The 19,405-nt window shown below is 38.5% G+C and overlaps 1 protein-coding gene across 2 annotated transcripts in view; it reads left to right on the top strand.

The window, feature by feature from the left end:
• The window catches only part of LOC105231267 (gamma-aminobutyric acid receptor subunit beta-like), a 28,418-nt gene extending 9,965 nt beyond the window's left edge, over positions 1–18,453 (top strand). For both annotated transcript variants that reach the window (XM_011212470.4, XM_011212461.4), the window contains exons 2-10: positions 5,065–5,552; positions 6,001–6,104; positions 6,160–6,227; positions 11,750–11,934; positions 12,007–12,164; positions 12,287–12,571; positions 12,635–12,853; positions 12,918–13,139; positions 16,186–18,453. In XM_011212470.4, coding sequence (XP_011210772.2) covers positions 5,209–5,552; positions 6,001–6,104; positions 6,160–6,227; positions 11,750–11,934; positions 12,007–12,164; positions 12,287–12,571; positions 12,635–12,853; positions 12,918–13,139; positions 16,186–16,352 — 1,752 coding nt within the window. In that variant the 5' untranslated portion in view covers positions 5,065–5,208 and the 3' untranslated portion in view covers positions 16,353–18,453. The remainder of the gene's footprint in view (positions 1–5,064; positions 5,553–6,000; positions 6,105–6,159; positions 6,228–11,749; positions 11,935–12,006; positions 12,165–12,286; positions 12,572–12,634; positions 12,854–12,917; positions 13,140–16,185) is intronic.
• The last annotated feature ends 952 nt before the right edge of the window (positions 18,454–19,405 follow it).

Below are 19,405 nucleotides of genomic sequence, written 5' to 3'. Positions count from 1 at the left end.
AAAAATTCAAGGGATCGTATTAATTTGCAGTTTAGCCAAAAAATCACCATTGCGGCATAGTGTTGCGACCAAGACTCATATGTTGGTTGACTAGTATTCATGGAATAAACGTTGTTAGGATTTTGTTTTTCAATTGATTTAAGACGTAAACGCAGATTAGACCTTGATTACTCATGCCTATAATGAAAGGTTTTTTTTTTTTGAACGTAAGTTTAAAATTTTCGTTGAAGTCCGTTCAAACCGACTGCACAAACAGCTGTGTCAGCTCTTTTATTTCTAAGAACATCCAAAAGCCCCACAGAAACACTTATATCTATGAAAGGACCCTGCATTCATAGCGATCGTTCTTCACTCAGCGTTCATGATCGTTGTCATGAAAGTAGAGAAAAGCGCAGAGTGTTTTTACTAAAGTCTCACCTTCAAATCAATTAGAAATTTCCCTCAAAATATATTATCACAACGTAAGCTTCAATGACAAACAGATAAGGAAATAAAATTGAAGTGAAATACTTGTAATTGCTCATCTTTGCAACAAATTCAATGTTTTAGACTAAAGTACAAGGAACTGCAGCGTAAACTAAGCGAACAGCCTGAGGCAATAACTATCGACGCCGACACACTGGTGCGAAAGTAACACGCACACCGGATGTGCCTTTTGTTTTCAGTCAAACAGCGCCGAGCGACAAACACAGCAATGAACAAGTTCGCAACGCTGGCAGGCGGTAACCAGCAGCTCGGGTAGCCAGCACTCGTAATTGCGTAAGCGTGCACTTGTGCGCTTGACAGCTGACAACTGACTACAAAGCACACACAACTACGAACTAGCAAAGGCTTAATAGCAGCGCTCTAAGCTACATATGGCTGCGTGTCTGTATTCGCATGTATATATATATATATATATATGTGTATGTGTGTGTGTTTGGATGTGTAACTATGTACACTTGAAAACTTGAAGATGACAAACTGCAAGACTTTTGCAAAAATGTTACAAAAATCACGCTGAATGCGTTCGGTTTAGACGCCAACGGATCAGGCCGATGAAGTCTGCTGCGGAATAGGCGGGCGGCGTGGTGCGGTGGTGGGGTTGTCAGTGTTTAACGCAATTATGCACTTTACTGAAGGTTCTTCCTAATTGAAATTGTGAAAAGCCATCAACAGCAACTACAACCACAACGAAAAGGACAAAAACAAAAACAGCAACAACAACACTAAGCGCAAATGCATTTTAGTGGCACAATGCGTCGCCTTCACACTCGTCCCTGCATTCACTCTCACCCCCAGCTGCCAGACGCCTTCCCCTACTCATTTGCTCTCATCCTTTTTTCTTCTTTTCCTGTTCTCTTTCTTTTCTTTTGTATGGCCTACTTGTTGTTCTTGCACTTTACGCTACCGTTTTCTATGCTGTCTTTTGTGGTGTGGGAGCCCATTAAATGAACAAGTTGAATAAACTTTTGTTCAACGACGAAAACTATGTAAATATAACGGTACAAAAGGTACTCGTGCACACTATCAAATGCACAATAAAAATGGCAGGCAGAATAACAATGATAAACATAATTTCAAACATGCCATGGAAATGGCAAAAATGCATGGGAAATAGACCGAGATCGCACTCAGCAGCTGCTTTCATTGCTGCTTTCAGCTGGACGGCGCACATGGCGTATGAGTAACATATTGGCATTGCTTTTAGCATTGGACGACAAGGCGTATGATGAACATTTACATGCATGCAAATTCAATGGCATTTTAGTATTAATGGCTGTTTGCGGTTGCTTGTTCACTGTGTTGTGTGGAATATGCATACTTTAATATGCTAATTATATTGCGATAATGCCCATTTTAGAATGGTGACATAATTGCCGCAGATAAATGGAATAATTTTATGTATTTACCCGTGCTTTTATAGAAAATCCTGTATAGATCTCATAGTAGAAGAACACTTTACTCACACATGCTCGGGTATGTCTGTAAACATATATAAATACAGTTTGAGTCTTGTAAGAAAAAAAATCCAAATGAGCTTTTAGGTTTACTCAATAGAAAACGAGAGTCTAGGGAATAGTTCGCTACCTTGATAAAAATTATTACAATATTGAAACATAAACGAGTTTTCAGTTTTATCAGAACTATCTGCAGAGTCCATGTTCATACCTACGGCTTCAGCTATAGCATTAACCCTCATAATATCCCTAATTTTTCTAACAGCATTGATATATGCAATGTCATGAGAAAAATGCATTTTTCTATTTGCATCTAAAAAGGCAGCTATGTCCATTGAAACCACACCTTTCACAGCATTCATCCTTTTATTAATTATCTTCAGCAATTCTTTGGCTAGGGCATTCTCAAAGTGCATTGCTTGTATTAAGCAGTTGGGAAAGCTAATTAAACGAATGATTTTACTGCTTGTTGCGTATGTATCCCCTGACACCTACTTTGTAGCTGCTACTAATAGACGAAGAAGGGAAATAATGTCTCCAACTGTACTTAAATCATATGCAGTAAGCAGTTCTGAAGCAGTCTCAGGGGTTTATTTTCAATTGTGTTAATGAACGCAAGTGACGCAAGTCCATAAATCTTTCTAGCATGTGAAACGTTGAACTCCAGCGTGTAGGTATATAAGGACTGTACCGAAAAGAATCTGCACACTTTCAATACAATATTTCTCATGAAGTAGCCGTTTTACCACATCGCGGTAAGTACCGTTAGAAAAGTACACAATTACTGCACCGAAAAAGCCTTTCATACATAAAGCTACAAAACGATTTAAATTCAGTGTAAATGATTTGAAAAATAATATTATAATAAAGTTCAATGAAACCTGTTCTCTTAAAGATTTATCAAAAAGTGGTCGAAAAAAAGCCCTAGTGAGTCAAATCATGACGCAAAGGTGTTGGCTTAAATAAACTAAAGCAAATCAATGTCTGTGCGCGATTTGACAAAAGGAGCTAAAACCAGTGCTACTAAGATTCAAAGAGTGAAGTAGAGAAACAATTTAAAAACTTATGGAAAACAAAAGTTGTACGAAAGTTTGCTAACAAATTGTGTTCAGTGTGTTATAATGGACGATGAAACATACGTACAAATGGACTCAAAAACATTACCAGGTCCTCAATACTATACGAAACCAAAGGATGGTACTGCCGATCACTCAGTATCAAGAATTGAAATAGAGAAATTTGGCGAAAAAATACTTATCTGACAGGTTATTTACTCTTGTGGTCTTAAGACCACTCTATTTTTCACAAAGGGTACTGTAGTATATCGGCCGGCAATTCACTTTTTGCCATTTTTCCGCTAGAGACATTATTCCATCAGTGTAAAACTTTCATCAGTGTAAAAGGAAATTTCCAGAACGGAAGTAACGAACCATCGTTGTGCTACAGGAACTGTTACAGACAGCATTGTCTCCGTAAACTTCACACATTTCATTGGTGGCTTGCGTTGCATTCTCCCCTTTTTTGTACAGAAATTTCAAAATAAAGCGAATTTTTGTATTATTGTCACTCATTTGTGAACAGCTGTACCTTTTCTTCAACTTCCCTGAATTTAATATTGTTTTGTTAAATGAAACTTAAAATCTCACCTTTCCAACGCTATATGGTATGACACAATGTGATTGGCAGCACTGGAGATATACGACTGCAACGACATCTATTGAGAAAATACGAAAAGACTTTCTCGACTACTCAATATGTGGAGAAAGTATTGAAATCTTTTTTTATGATTTTTGGTGTACTAAAACAACTGACTTTTAAACTGTCAATACTTATTGAAGTGAACTAAGCTTTTTAGCTCTCAGTTAACAAATGTTTTTAAAAATTTTTAATTGAAAATTACTTCCGCACTTTTGTAAACTTGGATATAACCGCGTAAACGGTGTCTAAGCCAATAAAGAAGAGAAGAAGATAGTAAAATGGGCGCACATGTAGATGAGATTTCATTCAGATTAGAGGCGCCGAGTTAAACTCACGTGATATCTTATTTGTAGTAAAAAAAATCACTGGAGGTGAGGGTCAATGAGATCCGTTCCGAATGGATCAATACTTCGGAAAGATATGGTGAACGGAGTCCATCAATACCGTTTAAAAGCTTCGTTACTGTTATTTTAAGCAAAAGCATTTGATCCACTGCTCCGAAACGAAATGTATTTTTGGAAAATAACTGCATACTCTGCAGTTTAAGTGGCAATACTAGCCTCAAACTGACTGACCGTGGCTCAGGGGACTGATTTAGGAATGCCTAACATGACATTGGGTTACTTCTACGTAAGAAAAGTTTGGGCACCTGCGTTAGCAAAATCACTGGCAACTGGCACGCGGCGAGAATGAAATGGGAACGGTGAACGTTGGGCAGCTATCAGAACATAATTTTTTTTTTTTTGGCTTCAGTGCGGAGCGAATGTAATATTCCAAGTTCCGACTCAGCTATACGAGCTTCAGGCGAGCAAACTCCGACTCCAACTTGGGGTTCAGCCACATAACCTAACCTAACCTTTCATTTATTTAGTAAAACCATATTCCTCTCGAATTACTTTAACCAAAGTAGATAATGCTTTAGTGTTCCTCATTATATACAGCAGCCTTCTTTTAAATATAGTCAACTAAGAGGTCAGCCAACATTCTTGGTGTATTATCTATTATTACCAAACTTTGTTGTAGTATACAGAAATGTCAAAATCAGGTAACTGCTCATCCATCTGATGTTAGAGACTGTTACTTGCTAAGTTTGGTTGCTAAAACCGAAAATGACAGTAAAATGTCCTAACACGTAATTTTTTTTTTGTTGTGGTCAAAGGGTGTAGAGTTCAAACCACCACAATTTACTATATTAAAAAATATAGCTGCAGGTGATGGAAATTTTTTGAATTCAAATTAATAATCAGAACACCATAAAGAGTCCACGGAGCACCTGCCACATCAGACGCAAATTCGGATTTGTTGAGTAGTGAAATTAGAATTAATCCTATCAAATTACGACTCGTTGAAAATTTTTACGCGACAAAACCCAATTATCTGAAATTTACTTATAAAGAAACTTTTCCAACTACCACATATTCCACAGGGTCGGCAGTGAAGCAACTTCGCACGAAATAATTCACTAGAATATCACCAGCGACAACAGCGACAACAGCACCAACCACATTGTAACGACGAGCGCAAAATGCAACAACAACAAGTACACTTCAACGCGCTCCTCCCATGACATATGTACAATAAGCTAACGAGTTCTATAGATATATATATATATACATACGCATACAACAACTACAACAATATCGCTCATAACGGCCAGCCACGAGATATTATCACGTATGACCGCCAACTCAGCCATATCACAGCGCGGCACAACAACAAAAACACGATAATGTTGTGCAAAGCAAAAGGAAGTAGCAGTCGAGGCAAACGAAAAGCGCTTGAGAGAAGTAGGAGCAGTAGCAGCAGCGGCAGCGAAAGTGGGAGTGGTAGTGCCGCGATAAGTCATCGGTGGACGGATAGTTGCACGTTGCTACTTTTAGTCATACTCACATTGACGCACATTCCCAGCGCGAGGTAAGTGCGACTTCACCCATTTATACACAAAGCAATACACACACACACACACACTCGAATAAGTTCAGGAATTTCCACAGATTTTCGCGACCCACTGTCCCTTCCGTTTCACACACACACAAGTTTCGTAGCTAAACGCTTCGACATCGTTGAATTCCGCAGTCACTTGCATACACACATACATACATATACGTATACACTTTACATTGAGTGCAAGGCAACCCTCACCTATATGGCATAATGCGCTTAGGACTCTCTTATCAACTTTGGTAACGCAAAGTGCAAAAAGATTATTTCAAAAATGCATATTTTCGTCGCTCGCTAAATTCTCTAACACCTCTTTTTCCTGTGTCCCCTGAAACTGCCATACGAACAACTGCGATAGTATTTTTGTTTTTTAATCCTCATTAATTTATTCAAAAAATTATTACTAAAATCTCCATTGCAGGTGTAAGCGAAAAGAAATGGCCGCCGGTCGTTTGGAGAATGTCACACAAACTATTTCGAAAATCCTCCAAGGTTACGACATACGACTGCGTCCGAATTTCGGCGGTGAGCTTCTTAAAAACAGTATAAAAAATAAATATTGAATTTAAACTAATTTCAGGTGAGCCATTGCACGTGGGTATGGATCTCACAATTGCCAGCTTTGATGCCATATCAGAAGTAAACATGGTAAGATCTCTTATAAACGAAATATACTGCTCATTGTAGGCTAAGTAATCAGAGGGGATATGAGTTTTTATCGGAAAAGGACCGATTAACTCAGCAACATACCCCAAACTCATTTAGAAGCATTTACTCGAACATGTATATATTCACACTTCAGACTACTTCAATAGTTGGCCGCGTGATTACCTACTCTACTTGTATGAAATCAGTAGTTAATATTGCAACTGAAGTTATCATGCGGACCATAAGAAAACTTATAAATAACACTTCATGACAAGGTAAGAAACTAATGGCAAAGGTCTTCCCTAAAGGAATCCTCCACCTACCTTAAAGTGTTGGAAACTTTAATGTCTACAGAAGCTTTAATGTACGTGTTTGGGCTCGCAGTGATCCTTTCAAATCTCCGTTTTTGTGACCGCAAAATCACCCTTTAGAATAGCTTTTGGGAAAAACGCATTTTCTCAAATGAAACAAAACTGGAAACGTATATCGAATAGTTTTGGTTCGAAATGTCTTCTCCTTATATGCGTGAAGAAAGCATTTATGTTGATTGGTTTCCGAAAGTAATTAAGTCAAGTCATAGTACGAATTTAGTGTCAGCTTGTGGAAAAATTAAGTCTTTAAGCGCCAGAGTTGGCATTGAGTAACTACGAAAATTTCCAGATTTGACACGGTCTAGCTCTGCTCTAGGTCTAGCACGGCTCTAGGCCCCAGGCCATGTGCCGCCCCTTTCTCAGCACCATCATTATAGACTAAAGACATAATTCATGAATTTACTTTATTTCCACTTTTAATTGATTCAGAAAATTGTTTAACTAAAAGCTAGCGGATAAAGCTAGTTTATAATATTTTCCGAGATTTCAGGGATGATTGGACATTTAAATAAAACATTTAAAAATGGTTTTAGATTTTTTTTTAATAAAATAAATGTTTTACTCGTACAAAGTGTTACAAAACTCGTCCGCACTTAAGCGCGGCAAAACCACATATCAAATCTTCGCAATCCAATTTGCTTAAAAAATCAGCTTTTATGTTAAGCAAAGCAAGATCGTTTAACCTCTGCTCCGTCATTGTTGTGCGTAAATAGTTTTTCACTCTCCGCAAACAAGAAAAAGATCTTTCTCCAGTACAGTTACTGGCAGGTGTACACACACACATACGAAGAGCAATATCCACGTTTGGGTAAATGGTTTGAAGACCTTCGGTAACCATTTCAACAAACTGACTGCACTCTTTCGCTCCTTATTTTTTATGCTGCAGTGAGAACGAAAATGAAGACATTCTTCTGTAAAATCGTCTTCTAAGTCAGTAGAATAAATCAATTGCAATGCCTTGGCCTTATCTTCGACTTCTGAGATGTTTAGATTCGTCAGGTTGGTAATAAAGTAAAATTTATTGTATAGTAATTTATAAGCATCCCGAAGTCTTTTCAGTTCTTCTGGCAATGTATCAATTACTACTAAAAAAGTATTTATTCCAAAATTTTCACGGCCATTTTTTTGTTGCATCTCTTCACCAGCTTACGCTTTCGATTGCGTCGAAAATCTTTTTCGTATTCCTGTACGAAGGACAGTTTTTTCGCTTTTTTTTCGAAATCATCGAAATTCTCTCTTGTTTCGCCAACAAAATGTATTAAAGCCTCGTACAGTTCTATGACAATGGTATTGTCAATTTTCACACCCTGAAGTTTTTTACTTGTGGCGTTAATGCGATCTAGTAAACATCCCCAAAAAACAGCCAAGAGGGCCGTTTCAAAACGTTCCAGTTTCAAACGAATACCTCTTGCTTCGCATATAACGGTTCTCTTCTGTTGTGTGTCATTTTGGATGGTGACTAGCGCTTTATGGATTTCATTCCAGGATTCGCGTAAACTTTTGCATGAGTCTGCACGAGCTGACCAACTCGTCGTTGGTCGTTGATAGACTTTTGACGGTGAAATGGGTTTGAAGGAGTTCCCAACGCTGAGTTGTCGCTGCAAAGAAATTGTATAACTCTTGGAGTAGAGAAAAGAACGAACAAGCCTCTTGGCTGCTTTCAGCTACACATTCACCTACTAAGTTCAGCGAGTGTGCTGAACAGGGAACATAGTCGGCAAGGGGTGAAATTTCCTTTATTTTAGCTTGCAGGCCGTTATACATGTTGCTGCGTTGCCATATGATTGCCCGCGGCAATTTTAAATGCCAACTCCCAATTCAGTTAAAGTTGAAGTAACAGCATCTGTTATTTGTTGTGTTTTGTGGGCTGTGTTTGGAATAAACTTGAGAAACCGTTCAGGTGATCCATTAGGCAGGACATATCTGATTACATAAGTGAGCTGGTCTACGTGAGATATATCCGGTGTCGAGTCAATGATCAGAGAAAAATATTTTGCTGTTAATATTTCCATTACAATTGTTTCAAAAACTTTGTTTCCCATAAATCGAATGAACTCTGCGCATGTTGTTGAAGAAAGATAACTCGTTAATCCTGAGCCTGGATTTCCATAACGTGTAATGTGTTTAGCTAAGAACGGATCGAACTTGGCGATAAACTTGATCCATTGATCCAAATTTTTCGTCGTGTCCTCTGAAAGGCAAACCACGTGATGCAAGTGCTTTTACGCATGCAACTACTCTCCCCGCTATTAGAAAGCAAACATGTACCACAAAAAATACATCCAGTACTTTTGGAATAAATTAGCCACTTTCGCGGAACTTTTTCACCATTTAGAAGCTGACGTTGCGGACGCACCGCACGCGCGTCCGCACGAGCTTGACTGACACGCGCATAATAACAATAGGCTAGGTACCTAAGTACCTATTCTTCCTAGATACTTTATATGTACGATGTACCTAATTATTTATTTATACTTTGATACGCAAAACTAGTGATTTAGGAAGATTATATAAGCATACGGTTAAGATACTTTGCATTTGAGTTATTTCTTATCTTGTTGTTATCAGTGATTTTTTTGGCACGATTTGCCGCCCTTAACATCTGGCCGCCCTAGGCCCGGGCCTACTGGGCCTTAGGGTAAATCTGCCACTGGCTGTATGCTAGGTGAGATTGGCAAAGACGTTGTCCTCTAAGGTCAAGGCCAAACTCTCTCTTAATTAAGTCCAGTACTGTCAACAATTAAACTCCTTACACACATTGGTCGCCAAAAGATCCAGAAGCTTGATTGAGAAGTTTTTATGCATCCAACTTATATTCCGGACCTATCACCCAGTGATTACTAGGCCTAATAACAGACCATAAGCTTTTGAGTATTTAGAAGATATGTGGTCTGAATCGAAACTGTTTGAACCGAAAATATGTTAATACTTCCTATAGTAAAGAAGAGATCCATCATACCCGCATATCGATTTAAGTATTATAATACATATTTTAAACCACAAATAATAAATCCTCAATTGGTTGCAGGCTCGTCTATTCACGGATTAGTTTGTCTAACATGTACTTAGTCTTGCCATAAATTCTGCTACAAAGTTGACAATGTAGGCAGCAAAGACAAATTCGCAGAGAAAGGTGCCTTTATATTTTGTTATTATTCGCACGCATTACCTACTCATAGTTATAACGATTACATAGTTTCCCAGGAAACGTACTGTTTCGGTGGGGTCGGACCATAGGGAAAGGGATGTTAGATGTGTAGGGTTCGTTGAGCATGCAAGGATGTGATTAAAGTCATGCAGGGAGTCGTTGCATACTGGACATATATTTGGTATGTCGGGGCCGATTCTGAAAAAATAGGAGTTTACCCTGCTACCGTATTCAGAATGAAGCTGTCACTCTAGATTCTAGAACTTGTCGTCTGAGTAGTGGTTTGATTCCAAGTAAACCATTCACTGAGACGGAGTGGCTGACGGTGTTAGCGGTCAGTGCATGTCTGAAGTTAGTTGCGTTCACAGTCTGGTCGGCGCATTGCCTTAAGTCGCCGATGTAGTTAAAGAAATACCTCTTTTTTTGTTCCTAGAGGGCGGTTCCGTTTCAAACAGGATCGGAGACATCCGTAGTGCAGTTTTCTGATATTTCTGAAGCTTTACAAACAAATTCTACCATAAAAACTTAGAAAACAGAGAGTTATATCCAGTGGCGTAGCTAGGGGACCGTCGCCCCGGGCGCAACATCTTGGGGGCGGCAAAACTATCTTCGCTGTTTTTTAATATTCAGAAAAATATTTCAACAAATTGTGTGTACAGACAAAAAATTCCATAGTTTCTTTAACCGAACATATTTTTAGAAACCAACGGATATGTCACAGTTGAAGAATAGGGCAAACTGTGAGTGACAAAAAAAAACAGTATCTTTATTTTTACTCTGTTTTCAAAACTGGTATTTAAAAACTCCAAATCGGGCAAAAATTCCCGCAAATTGTGTCAAAAGTCTACAAGATATAGGGCGAAAATGGGCTTTTTCTATGGATTTTAATAAGATGTCTTGTAAATTCACTATCAATTTCCTCAAAAACCGTATTGTGAGAATTTTGAAATTTCAGAATTTGCGTGGCTTCTAGTTCCTAACTTTTATATACATAATATCGAAGATATTTTGTAAAAATTCACTTTTGTTTGAACCACCTCATGAAACTTGTAGGTAGGTATATAAAGGGGGGCGGCAGAACATCCTTGGCCCCGGGCGCCACTGGTTATGTCAAGGAAAATTGATATATCGATCTTTGGAGAAGATCGTCACTTGAAAGCCTGTTTTCTGACAATGCCGCAACAAATGCAAGCAGCTTCTTCAGTGGAATGCGGTTATGAAATTGGTCATGAAAAGCCACAGATGAAAAAACTGTTACAAAAGTGTATGGGATGGTTTTTTAGAAGGCTTAAACTGCAAAGTTTCTAAACAATACTCTCCTCAAAGTGGAGCATCGGATCGTTCAGAATGATTCTTCCACAGTACACTAGGCAAAAACCACCCAGCAATGTCTCAAATTCAACAATCCTGGTTTCTTAGAAAACCAGGAGAGAGAAAAGTTTTGTGGATAATTTATGGATCTTGGCGCATTGGCAATAGCGAATACCTCAGTCGACAGAGCTATGAGCTGTACGAGATATACGAGGATATTTTCATAGTTCAGCGAATTAAGAAACAGTGGCTACGCTGGCTAGATCTTGACGAAGACGACACTCCACTCCGGCTCTGAAAGTATTCGACGCAGTACCCGAGGAAGCAGAGAAGGCTTCTGTTAGAAAGACCAGGTGGACGCCAAGACGCCAAACAGCCAAAAGGAAGAACAATTGGCGCTCTATTATAAACTCGGCTATAACCGCGTATGCAGTGTACACGCCAATGAAGAAGAAGATTATTAAATCAAATTTATGACATATTCTAATATACTTAGTTGTATTTTTATAAAGGCATGAACTTGTAACATAACCTATGGCAGGAGTATTCTGGCCTGAAACTGTTTTCTATTAAAAGAAAAATCTACAAGTTTTAATATTTTTATTTTTATGCCGATTACTCAATCTATATTTATAAAAACTAAAATAATAGCGTTCAAAGTTTTAGTAAAAAATTTCTGTCTTCACTCAAAGGACTACACCATCACCATGTATTTAAACCAGTACTGGCGAGATGAGCGTCTAGCCTTCAACGCATATGGACCATACTATGACGACGATGCAGACGACGATGGCGTCAATGATGTGCTGACGCTCTCTGGCGACTTCGCAGAGAAAATTTGGGTACCCGACACTTTTTTTGCGAACGACAAAAATAGGTGAGTGTTTAGAGCTTAGCCAATTTCATAATATTTCATAAATAACTGTACATTTAACTTGACATTTGACAGTTTCTTACATGACGTCACCGAGCGCAACAAACTGGTGCGCTTGGGTGGCGATGGCGCTGTCACCTATGGCATGCGCTTCACAACAACACTCGCCTGCATGATGGATTTGCACTATTATCCGTTGGATTCGCAAAATTGTACAGTGGAAATTGAGAGTTGTAAGTAGACGACACAGAGTGCTTGGGATTTTCGTAGATTTTTAGTGAGAAAATTTTGTTTGTTGCTTTCGTTGTGGCTTGTGTTTGTCTTGCGTTGTTTGCTTTGTTACGACTATTTACAGATGGCTACACTGTTAGCGATGTGGTGATGTACTGGAAGCCCACACCGGTGCGCGGTGTCATGGATGCCGAGCTGCCACAGTTCACCATAATCGGTTACGGTACGAATGATCGTAAAGAGCGTTTAGCCACTGGTATATATCAGCGGTTGTCGCTCTCTTTCAAATTACAACGGAATATTGGTTATTTTGTATTTCAAACATATCTGCCAAGCATATTGATTGTGATGCTCTCGTGGGTGTCCTTCTGGATCAACCATGAGGCGACGAGTGCGCGCGTCGCATTAGGTAAGCGCTTGACTTAAATGCATTAAAAAAAATCACAAACCATTCACTCTCACTCTCGCGCAGGGATAACCACCGTGCTCACTATGACTACAATAAGCACCGGTGTGCGCAGTTCCTTGCCAAGGATATCGTATGTCAAAGCCATTGACATTTATTTGGTGATGTGCTTCGTGTTCGTTTTCGCTGCCCTGCTTGAGTACGCAGCTGTCAATTACACGTATTGGGGCAAGCGAGCCAAGAAAAAAGTGAAAAAGTCCAAAGATGGTGAAGGCAGAAAAACAGGTAAGTGAAAGTGAAATACACTCTTCATCTCAACTCCAAATTAATGTAGTCGTCTCACTTACAGGCAAGGGCGATAAATCCGAAACGTGTTCAACAGCCGATGACATCATCGAATTGCAGGATGTGCGCATGAGTCCTATACCCTCATTGCGTAAAGGCAACTACAATAGCACGCTCGGCTCCATAGGCACCGAAACTGTGGACCTGGCAAAGTTTCCACCGAGCTTTAGAATTACGCGCAATTATGGCACAAATCGTACACATTTGCGTTATAGAAGCCAAAAAGGTGGGTGATGAGGAAGATGACAGGCTCATCTCCATTCCAAATTGGGCAAAACTCAACTTTCTTAAAAACCTACCATCTTTCCTTTCTGCCTAATGATCGAGGCCAGGGTTTAGAATTGAAAAAGTAATAGAAGAGGCTTTAGAAGCTGAAGAAACTTGTCGTAGTTATAACCTATAGCTCTCTTGGAGACACTTTTATCTCAAATAACCATTCAGAAGGCGAACCTTTTGTATAGACCATCTAACAGCATAATAATGCAAACTAGGATGCTTTCCTATCGTAATAGGAATCAATAAAAATCGTTAACTTCAAACTAAAGAGTGATCCCTACTTTTTAAAAGAAACACACAAAAAATTAACATTTACATATTAGACTAATGTTCATTATCATTCGAAAGAACATTCTTTGGCTGTTATTTTGTGAAAATTATCTCTTTCAACTGTAGGCCGTGGCTATGTCATAGATAGTCCATCCCTTGAATCCAATTTTTGATTACTCGTTCGAGCATTTCAACCGGTAACTAGCGAATGACACGCGTTTTCTCCAAGGCCTGAATCGAAGCAGGATTGTCTGCATAGACTTTAGATTTTACATATCCCCACAAGAAAAATTCCATGGATTGATGCGATGTGTGGGAAGTGGTGCCGCCTTGTTGAAATCCCAGGTCGCGATAACGGTCGCAATTAACAGTCAAATTCTCGCCGTCAAAATTTTTGAATAAATATGAACCGTTAATTCCACCAGCCCACAAACCACACCAAACAGTTGTTTTTTCTGACTGAAGTCAAAACTCTTGAATCTCTTCAAGTTGCTCTTTGTGCCAAATGCGGCAATTTTACTTGTCTGCAACCCCTTAAGAAGAGGAATGAGCGTCATCACTGAACAAAATTTTCCCTGCGAAGCGTCTGATTTTCTTGGAACTTTTCAAGAGCCCATGCAGCGAAACGATTGTGGGAAGGTCGAACGACTTCAGTTCTAACACAAACTGTATTTTGTACCCTTTCAGTGTAAGATCTCGACGTAAAATTCTCCAAGTCCGAGCTGTTGCAAAACTACCACTATCCACGGCCTTTGTGCACACTCTCAACACGGCTGCTATATTTTCCTCACTGCGTGCTGGACGTGGTCTATTTGGTTGAATATTATCCAATAATGAATGCTGAGTTTCAAGATGGTTGATGGTATTGCGAATAGTACGCTCAGTAGGCCGATTTATTGATCATATTTAAGTCAAGCGAAGCGCTCGAAACACATTCTGTAAAGAATTTTCGTAATAAAGGTGAACGATTTGTAAACCTTGTTCAGGTGTAAGTAATTCTATGATAAACTGCTTAACAATACTGAACAAATACAACATAAGAGCTCACGACCCACGCGTGATCTTTCAAAAAAAGCTACTGAAAAAAGTACCTATACTTGGTTCACTCGTTATATACTTTATAGTTCCTCTGACGATTCCTTTTGAGTATTACAAATATCGTGGCATACTTAATACACCATGTTCACGGCATAATTACCACATCATAGGATATTTATAGATGACTATTGTCAGAATTTAAGCCAATTGGACTCCTAGTTTGTGATAGACATGTTATCGGGTTGAACAAGGGCAGAAAAATTGAAATATTGATCGAGGACTCGATTCGTTGAAATCAAAGAGTTGTACGCGGGGATTTCCTCCTTCTTTGGCAAAGCCAAAAAAAATGTTTAACGAGTTTCAATACGTTGACGACGTTGTCGCAAGCCAGTTTTTGATGAAACCACAATCAGATGTCCTCAAAAATTAAAAACTCCGTGAGACAACTAAGATAGTAGACTAAATTCGCAAGGCTAGAAGGATTTAGAGTTCGCCCAGCCAAAGAAACAAGCACATCAGTAAAACTATTTTGCGGTAATATTTTTGCTACTGAAACTGACGCCAAAGGTTATAGCGTGTTTACTTGCCGCCGGCCAAACACGGCTCCACTGGTACAGACCTATTTATAGTCCTAGAGACTAAATAACAGACGAGAAAGTGAACTTCATCCAGCAAACCTACTCCAAAGAAACTCCCTCTTGTATTATCACTAGGTCAGATGAGGCTCACCTAACTCACAAGGTGCGATCAACATTACTACCTACCGGAAAATGAGCAAGAGGTTGACAGGAATCTATTGTAATGAATTAGTGATCCAAGTTGGTCCAACTATGTTCTCCAGGACGTCTTTTTATTTCCAAACTTACAAGATTCACTCGCCTTGAAAACCTCCAGAAAACGTATTTAAACAAGTTAGACTTGTTAACAAACAAAATTCTAAAAAAATACATAAGGAAGTCACCGTACATCAGATAATTGCTATGACCGCAAAGACCAGAATGACTATCACATATCCTGAACAGAGAATATAAATTAATATTGCACACGAAGTTTGTAGCAACCTGAAAGAAACGTCAGAGACCCTATAAAAAATATATAAATAAATAAATGATCAGCCAGGCCAGTTGAGTTGCTTAGCTATGTGGCTCGGTCTGTCCAACTGTCAGTCTGCCTGCATGTAAGCGAATTATTTCTTAAGATTTTGAGATATGAAGTATTGCAAGAGTGTGATCATTTGTTGGCACCGCCGATATCGGACCACTATAGTGGTAGAGCTACCATACTAACTGAATGATCAGAATCCATATAAAGTTGTATTTATACCCTCTTATGCTACCAGAAATGAAGCTGTGAAGATCATTTTTTCTTATTTTCTATTATAGAGTCGCCTTCTTTTTCTTTGTTGGCGTAGACATGGTTTACGCGATTATAGCCGAGTTTACAATAGCGCGCCAGTCGTTATTCCTTTTCGCTGTTTATGAGTGATGAGTTATCCATCTGGTATTTTCAAAGGAGTGGAAGTCTTCCTCTTTTTATGCGTCCCTGGCGGATACTTCATCGAATACTCTCAGAGCTGTAATCAAATACCACAATTTTGAAAGATTTCATAGAAACAATTAGAATATATTATTTGTCTGACTTTATATATCAATAATTTTTTAATACCGATAACTTTGTATACTTTGCAGGCAAACCACGCATGCTGCATGCGCTGAAACGGGGCGCTTCGGCCCTCAAAGCAACTATACCGAAAATCAAAGATGTTAACATTATCGACAAATATTCACGCATGGTGTTCCCAGTCAGCTTTTTAATCTTCAATCTGGGCTACTGGCTGTTCTACATTCTGGAATGATAGCATCTGCTGACACTTCACGCCAAATAGGAGGAACCCTAGTTAGTGTGCAGTGTACAAGTAAAATTAAATACCTGAAAATTCGAAATCTACCACGTAACCAAAAGCCATGGCACAATAAAATGCACAACAAACTGCGCAAAGAAACCCAATGTGAACGAGTCCAATCAAAATTATGTAAAAGCAAATTGAATCAAAGAAATGTCGCCAAAAATTAACCAAATGTGTCCTCAAATGAATAAAAATTAAAACAATTGTGTAGATGAGCGCCAAATTAACTGCTATCTAAAGCAAATTAGAGCAACAACACTAACCTAAACTGTCAGTACGAGCCCTTTAAAATTAAAAAAAAAAATAAATAAAAAAAAAATTAAAAAAATGTTATATCAGAAAAAGCACGATTTCATTGCCACTTCGATGGATGTGTTTGTGAATCTTATAAAAGTTCAAACAGAAACTAACATAGTCAATGAAAAGTTGGGATTAGTACTTAATGTGACCCTTAGCTATAACGAAATAAGAAAATTACTTACGTACATACCTACAATATAAATTCTTACCAACGTTTAGTTTAAGTTAGCAACGAATTAGGAAGTCCAAACGAATGAATGAATGTTTTAGGAAACACCAAGTCGAAAACTTGGCATGGAAAATTTAATTACGAATACTAATACCTATATGTATGAATTAAATTGAAAGCTTGAAACTGGGACCGCAAATAATGATTTTGATTTTTCAGATTTATATCAAATTGATTAATCAATGTTAAAACAATAATGACTTTAGATTTTTTACTTGCTTTACAAGAGTCTCGATACGATACCTAAGGGGTTATATAAGGGGTACATACAGTTAGAAGGCCTAAAATTACGAAATTTTCAAAATTTTTCTGAGGAAACTTACAAATTTATTTATCCAACAATTTTAACATATATTGTGGTATCTTTTAACTGTATTTTAGGAATTAGTATTAGTAAAAATATTTATTTAGAAGGGAACTACAGCCGATTTCCGGGCGTTCCTCTCAAAAAAGACGTTTTGTGGTGACTACTATATCTCTGAACTGGATCCTTTGAAATTAAAAAACCAAACAGATTTCGTGAAAGTAATGTTAAATCTTATAAAGAAAACCGAAGGAATAAGCAAAATGAAAGTTCTTGACCGTTTCTCAAAAAAAAAAAAAAACGATTTTTGATCAAATTTCGGCCTTAAATTGTTTAAAAAAAAGTATTTTTCGGTGAGGAAAAATTTTCGAATAATTGCCAAACAAAATCATTCCAGAAGCTAATCAGTTTAGCCGCTTTCGAGTAATGTTGGTCACAGGCTTTGAAAACACCATTTTGAGAAAAACGTCTTTAAACTTGGGCCTTGTACTTCCAAGCACTGGGAAACGTCTTTCTAAGTTGGCGTGCAACTTCGAAAATGTTCACCGGAACAAAATGAAGGTTTCTATGAAAATTCTTACATATTCTACATTAAGAAGGTAAAATAAAAAAAAAACGGTTTTTTTTTTTAATTCTAGCTGTATATAATCTCTTAAAAAATGCAAAATCTCCAAATATTGGCCAATCCAGAAGGAACATTTGAGTATCGAAACAAACTAAGAACTCTGATTCAGATTCGACATGGTATGAAAAAAATCGGCCTTTTTTAAAGCAACAATAATATTTATTCAATATGAAAATAGATATGAAGGAAAATAACGGTAAAAATACATTCAAGGTCCGAATAATTTAACAACAAACATCCAAAAAATATAGAAAAATTCATAACACGTTTCTTTTCATAACGGTCCCTAGTTTAGAGCACATAACCAATTGGAACAAACATTTAACACTTTTTTAAACATAAGTATAACTCATATCCTAGGTGGCAACCCCAAAATCAAGATTTGCTGTTAGCGTGTAATTAGTGTAAGCGTACAGTTAGTTGGGAATTATGTGAGAAGTGAAGTAGTTACATACGGTTAGGCAGACAGTTTTGGAAATGGCAAAACAAAAAGACCTAATTTTTAGACCAGACACTAAGATAAACTGTTAGAAGTCTACAAATAAATTAATATTTGAAATTTGAGATGAATAAACGTGCATATGATATTTTATCTAACTGTGTTTCAATTCAAAAGTGCGAGAAAAATAATGCGCCAAAGGACAGATGTGCTGGAGGAGAGAGTCATGTGCAGAAGTCGACGCAAGTAGGGAAAGTTCTCTGAGCACCATTGCTTTGAAGGTGGCGAGAAATGATTATTCTACATATGGCTCCAGCAGCTCACTGAAAAAGACAAAACAGCCTCGAAAGAGAGACCCCTCTTTTGGTGACGACCCGTCCAAGAAGTGGGATGGACAGGACAAGGACTAAGAGGTGTAGGTGCTTTTGGCATTTACTACAGTAACCATATAAACGAGCGCAAATTCGGTGTGGGATTCGTGGTGGGGGACAGACTTCGTCGCCGAGTCCTGGCGTTCACTCCGGTGGATTAACGTCTAGCCACAATCCACATCAAAGTGAAGTTCTTCAACTTACCGCTAATTTGCGCCTACTTCCAGATGGAAGAAAAGGACGATGTGACCATGAGAGCTTCCCCCGCCACGATGTCAATATCGTGCTTGGTAACTTTAACGCCAGAGTAGATATCTTTGACATAACGGTCAGTAAATTCAGCCTCCAGGATGAAACATTCCCAAATGAGTTGAGGCTGAACGACTTCGCCGGGCTCTAAAATTTATGTTATCTGTAATTGCAGGGAAGGTACGTACTCACCTCTGTGCGGCAGAAAACGCACGGCAACAAACACTAGGAAGGATCGACATCGAGAAGCTGCAATCACAACAGACAGCCAAACGATTTTCGGAAAAGGCCAAAAAACAGCTGGTACGATGAGCAGTGCCGTGTCGCAGACGGACTACCACGCAACGTTACAATCGACCACTGCGGCGCGGTGCTGGATGAGGTAGATACTGAAAGTTGATGAGGGAACGAGACGCATTTGCAAACAAAAAGGAAAGGGGCCGGAAATACGTTAGTACGAAGGTCTTGACAAGCTGGCCGATAGG

Source organism: Bactrocera dorsalis, chromosome 4 (genome assembly GCF_023373825.1).
Source record: "Bactrocera dorsalis isolate Fly_Bdor chromosome 4, ASM2337382v1, whole genome shotgun sequence".
NCBI classification, from domain to species: domain Eukaryota; kingdom Metazoa; phylum Arthropoda; class Insecta; order Diptera; family Tephritidae; genus Bactrocera; species Bactrocera dorsalis.
Note: the sequence above shows the minus strand (reverse complement) of the source record. Positions and strands in the feature narration are given on the sequence as shown.